The sequence below is a fragment of the Chenopodium album genome, chromosome 2, assembly GCF_948465745.1.
Source record: "Chenopodium album chromosome 2, dcCheAlbu1.1, whole genome shotgun sequence".
In the NCBI taxonomy this organism is placed as follows: domain Eukaryota; kingdom Viridiplantae; phylum Streptophyta; class Magnoliopsida; order Caryophyllales; family Amaranthaceae; genus Chenopodium; species Chenopodium album.
This window is the reverse complement of record NC_137835.1, coordinates 82,381,148-82,386,483: the sequence shown is the minus strand read 5'-3', so window position 1 is coordinate 82,386,483 and position 5,336 is coordinate 82,381,148. Positions and strand designations below refer to the sequence as shown.

The 5,336-nt window shown below is 38.3% G+C and overlaps 1 protein-coding gene across 2 annotated transcripts; it reads left to right on the top strand.

The window, feature by feature from the left end:
* The first annotated feature begins 226 nt into the window (after positions 1–226).
* Positions 227–5,075, top strand: LOC145590214 (protein FAR1-RELATED SEQUENCE 6-like). 2 transcript variants are annotated; one of them, XM_081646972.1, is made up of 5 exons: positions 227–436; positions 1,426–2,727; positions 3,216–4,419; positions 4,533–4,598; positions 4,707–5,075. In XM_081646972.1, exons 2-5 carry the CDS (start codon positions 1,451–1,453, stop codon positions 4,860–4,862), a joined length of 2,703 nt encoding a protein of 900 aa, XP_081503098.1. In that variant the 5' UTR covers positions 227–436; positions 1,426–1,450; the 3' UTR covers positions 4,863–5,075. The 2 variants fall into 2 exon arrangements, with proteins under 2 accessions (XP_081503098.1, XP_081503093.1); XM_081646967.1 differs by having other exon boundaries at positions 228–436; positions 4,698–5,075.
* The last annotated feature ends 261 nt before the right edge of the window (positions 5,076–5,336 follow it).

The following is a 5,336-nucleotide window of genomic DNA, read 5'->3' as shown; positions in this document are numbered from 1 at the left end:
AATAGACCTAGTTCACATTATTGTGGACTAGTGGACTACTAATATTAGGGTCACTATTTTTTAATTTATGTTAAAACTAAGGTGATTACTTTAAAATAAAAGTTAATGGAGGAGATCCCAGGCAATCAGCCTGATTTACAAAATTTTGTAAATCAGGAGCTTAAGCGGGCCCCACATTGTACTGCATATTAATTTTTTAATCTTTTGCAATTTTCGTCGTTAAGGACGGCTTGCTGCCGTTACAGTGGGCCATATAACGGTCCCAGTCACGTCGTTAAGAACAAACCCCAATTGAAATCAATCGAAAATTACTTTAAAAATTTCACAAGAGATTTCTGAAACTCCATTGACAACTTCATTCAGATCTGTTTTCACATCCTTGATGGCTCTGAAGAATGACATAGGGGAAGGTTTATTGTGCAAATCGTAGTTCCAGGTATTTCAATTCTCTATTTACATTTCGGTTTTAATTTACAGATTAGTTCTAGTTAGAGATGTCACTGGGTATTAGTTTGATCAGATTTCATGATTATGTAATCATGTTTAGGCATCCTTATTGTCAATCCATTTTTTTAGGGCGACGGTTACCGTTGTTTCATAATTATGTAATTAATTAATTCCAGCATCTCCTTGAATTTAGTTGATGAAGATGTTCGTTCAGTGACAATGCTTTCATTATATTGATAAATTCTCAGCACAGATAAACTAGTACCTTAATGCAAACCGTATGATTAATGTAAATTACTATCTGATTAGGCGAATGAGGCATATCCGGCATCTCCTTGAATTTAGTAGATGAAGATGTTCATTGACAATGCTTTCAGGGTATTGTTAAATTCTCAACACAGATAAACTAATTGCCTAATGCAATCACTATGATTAATGTAAAGTAATGTCTGATTAGGCGATTGAGGCATACTCATTTTCAAGACGCTGAGAAATTATCCCTATACTGATTTTATGTATACTGATTGTGTGTAAACTGTCGTATGATTAATTTAGTTTACCTATATTTATTGATTGTCCCTATATAATATTAATATTGATGGTGTTTCTTATTATCTTGATGGTGTGTAGATTTTGCACTTTATTAGGGTGAATTAATTTTCCCTAAATTGATGGTGGTTCTTATTATGTTGATGGTGTGAAGAAGCTTGAATTAAATATGTACTGATGCTGTCTAAACTGTGGTCTGATTTTGTGAATTTTCATATTATTTGATTGTTCATATATTATATTCAAATTGATGTTGATGCTCTTTATCTTTATCTTTATCTCTAGGTATTGGAATTTTTGAACTTAGTTACAGATTGGATAGTTACAATGGTCTGAATAGTAAAATGGAGCTGAAATGATGCTCAGTGTTTAACAACTACTGTTGTAGGATCAATAATTAACTTCAATGTTTAACAACTACTGTTGTAGGATCAATAATTAACTTCAAAACGCAATGGGAGAGACCATAAATGGATCAAGTGAGATCGAGGCAGGTCAAGAAAACATCAGTGACCCTATGCCAGACTGTCTTGTTCCTGCTGTGTCTGGTGATGCAGGGCCCTCTACAGAGTGTGTTCCTAATTCGGTAATGTCTCCAATGAAGACCATAGAGACGGTGGAAACAATAGTGTCAACTAACAAGGTTGCTGTGTATGCTACCATTGAAAGTCCTAAAGTTGGTATGGTTTTTAAATCATGGCAAGAGGTTGAGTCATATTATAAAGAGTATGCTGAGCAACAAGGATTTGGTGTGACTAGGTCTCAAGGATGGTCGTCGAAGAAGACTAACGAGAGGAGAGGGATGACTTGGCGGTGTGAATGTTGGGGTCATTCTGACAGCAGGGCTAGGCGGGCAGCAAACAAAAGGGCTAAGTCTATGGATGTAAGTGGGATTGGCGTAGTTGATGGAGTCATTGGGGAAGATGAATTATCTCGCTGTAAAAGGACATCCAAGAAATGCCAATGTGATGCGCAGATATATGCCAGCATGAATCAAGATGGCCTTTGGGTGTTGCGAAAAGTTGTCCTTGATCATGTCCACAAAGTGTCCCCTACTAAGTCCAAGTTAGTCAAGGAATATCGTATGAAGAAGTTAACAACACATGTTAGAAAGAACTTAATACATTTTTATGATGTTGGTATCCCAGCAACTCAGATTCACGAGTGTTTGGGGTTAGACAAAACCAATGAAATCGGGCCTACAGTGAAAGATCTACAACACGAGATCTACAAGGAGAGAAAGGCGCGCTTGAACTTGGCTGGTGGTGATTGTGCTGCTATGATGGAGTATTTTGAAAAGATGCAAGCCGATAACTCTAATTTCTATCACACACACCGCCGGGATGATGATGGACGTATGAAAGATGTGATGTGGGTGGATGCTCGTAGTACGGCGGCGTTTGAGTATTTTGGAGATGTGGTGTGCATGGATGCCACATATCTTACAAACGAGTACGAGCTCCCGTTTGTAAATATCGTAGGGGTCAATCATCATGGCCAATCAATTTTGTTGGGGGCTGCTCTTGTATCACATGAAGATACGGACACCTATTGTTGGTTCGTCCGTCAATGGTTGGCTTGCATGAGTAACAAACCACCAAATGCAATTTTAACTGATCAAGCTGCGGCCATTCGTAAGGCACTTTCCATAGAGATGCCTACAGCACGACACAGATGGTGCATATGGCATATAATGCGCAAAATTCCTGAAAAACTCGGGAAATGTGACGGGTAAGTTTTCGTCTCAACCTACTTCTTTAGTGAATTTTTCATGTTGCTTGATTAATTAATTACTGAGTTCTAAATATTATTTAAATTGTGATGCATGATAAATCTTAATTTTAGTAGTTTCAGTTTGCTATTCAAATATTGTTATTGCTTATCGCAGAATTTGTAGGCTCAAAGGGCATTTCAGGTGGTATCCTATGTTTGGAATACCCTGAATTGCTGTAAGAGACACACACATTTTATATAACTAACCCATTGCTTAGTAACACTTGAATCCCTGATACATACTAGAACACACAACAATCATCTTATCAGTTTGTGGATTCTTTGTATGCCGTGGATTGCTCTGTCAGTTTGGTTGTTTAAATTCTGTGCTTTTTAACACGTCATTTAGGCTGGTGTTCCAATTGAATACACCAGAATAAGTAAGATGTGTAATCTTTTTTTATTGATATCGTATTATTTCATTTTTTGATATCCTATTTTTTCAGCTACGCGGACTTTAAAAGTCCACTGAAGAAAGTCATTTATGAGAGTTTCTCAAAGGACGAATTTGAGAGTAGATGGATGTCTCTGATTTCAGAACACAAGTTGGAGGAAAATGACTGGTTGTCCGAGTTATATGAGGAGAGGCATATGTGGGTGCCTGCCTTCATGAAAGACCATTTTTGGGCTGGGATGAAGACAACTCAACGTGTCGAAAGCATTAATAGCTTTTTTGATGGCTATGTCAATAGGAACACAATGTTGCATGAATTCCCTGTTAAGTACAACAAGGCCATGACCAAGAGGGTTCAAGATGAAAACGATGCTGATGCTAGGTGTTCCAAGTACGAAAGACGTCTAGTTAGTGGGTTTAAGTTGGAAAAGATGTTTCAGAAGATATACACTGACACAAAATTTCAGGAAATTCAAACGGAGTGTGCTCGAATGATGTATGTATATCCTCGCGAAGAGCGCATTCTGCAAGACAATGTTGTCCAGTATGTTTTGGAGGATCGGGTATGGATTATTCCCGAAGGATCAAAACAGGAAAAAATAACTGACCGTCGCAGGTTCTTATGCGTAACATTCAATGCTGAAACAAAGGAGGTTACTTGTGACTGTGGGAAGTTTGAGACCTTTGGAATATTGTGCAAACACTGCATCCGTGTCTTAGACCAGAATCTTGTCTTCGATATTCCAAAGCAGTACATGCTTGACAGGTGGAGAAAGGACATAGTGAGAAAGCACACAAGAGTTAAGGTCTCATACTATGATCCTTCTGATACAATTGAGGTCAAACGCTTCAACAAAATGATGACCAAGTTCGAGTCCATTTGTGAAGATGCCTCTACGGTGGATGATCCGACTGTTGAGTTGGTTATGGAAAGGCTGACACAGCTTTCTAATGAAGTCAATGAGGCTAGGACTGCATTCCAAAACAAAAACAAACCACCAGTACTTCCCAAAACCAGCATACCTCCATCTGAGATTGGATCAAATACTGCTGTTGCTGAAATTACCCCACCATCTGTGACTAAACCCACTGCAATTGAAAAAATTTCGGCTCTTGACATTATTATTGAACCAAAGAGTAGGAAAAAACCACGTGGTCGACCCAAGACTACCAGGTACAAGTCTTTAGCAGAAACTGGTTACAAAAAGAAACAACCTGATACAAATGAAACGGATACAGCTCCAAAGAAACATCCGGTACGTGTTAAATAGCGCAGTCATTACCAATTTTTCCCCTCATTCCCAGACATGTCATCTATGATGAGCTGTTGCCCAAAAAACACCTTACTACTTGTCATTCTACTACGCAGGTGAAGCGCAAACTAGACGTATGCGAGGAAGAACATGTTGCTGCTGATGATCACCAAACAGCTCCGGTAAATCACTCATTCTAATATTTTATCTTATACCACACCCACACTCACGACCTTCACTATGTTCAGAACACACTCACTTATTTTTGGTCTTTTTTCAAGGCTAAGCAGGTTAAGCGCAAACGTAATGTACGAGCCAAGAACAAGGGTGCACTGGACGCACACAAACAGGAATGCAACAACGTCATTGGTGCAGCAATTCCGGAAGATGATGACCTTCTACTAAGGAATTTCGTGGGTTGGACTTCCCCTTCTAACGCATTTTAATCAACATTTAGATTAATTTTAAAGTTGTACAACTACAATCATAATCATTAGAAGTTATTTGCAGTTGTAGAATTGTTGTGTGCAATATTTGACGCACAAGACTTAATGTCTACCTCAACTACTGTAATACTCTAAGCTACTATTCCGATGCACGTAGATTGCCTAACTATTGTTCGTTAGCTGTGAAAGTAATACAATTGCAATCATAACTCATCTCAGGGGTCCTTTAATTATTTCAGAAAAGTTCAAATCAAATCACGGCATAAGCATAGGTAATGCTTGGTTCAACAACTTTGTAAAAGATTTCTGTATATATAATTGCAATCGAACACATACTCCACGTATAATGCCGGGCTCAACAACAATTGCAAAACATGAATAAATTACACATGTAATTCCTCCACAGGCCCATATGCACTGTTCTAAACATGTAATGAACCAACTGCTCTTCTTTTTAAACCTGTAGCTTGGCCC

What these genes read in the sequence shown, in the direction of transcription:
- LOC145590214 (XM_081646967.1), top strand. Translation starts at nt 1,451, where the DNA reads ATGGGAGAGACCATAAATGGATCAAGTGAGATCGAGGCAGGTCAAGAA. An exon ending in AAACTCGGGAAATGTGACGG is followed by an intron (nt 2,728 to 3,215) that starts GTAAGTTTTCGT and finishes CTATTTTTTCAG; the next exon opens with CTACGCGGACTTTAAAAGTC. An exon ending in ATGATCACCAAACAGCTCCG is followed by an intron (nt 4,599 to 4,697) that starts GTAAATCACTCA and finishes TCTTTTTTCAAG; the next exon opens with GCTAAGCAGGTTAAGCGCAA.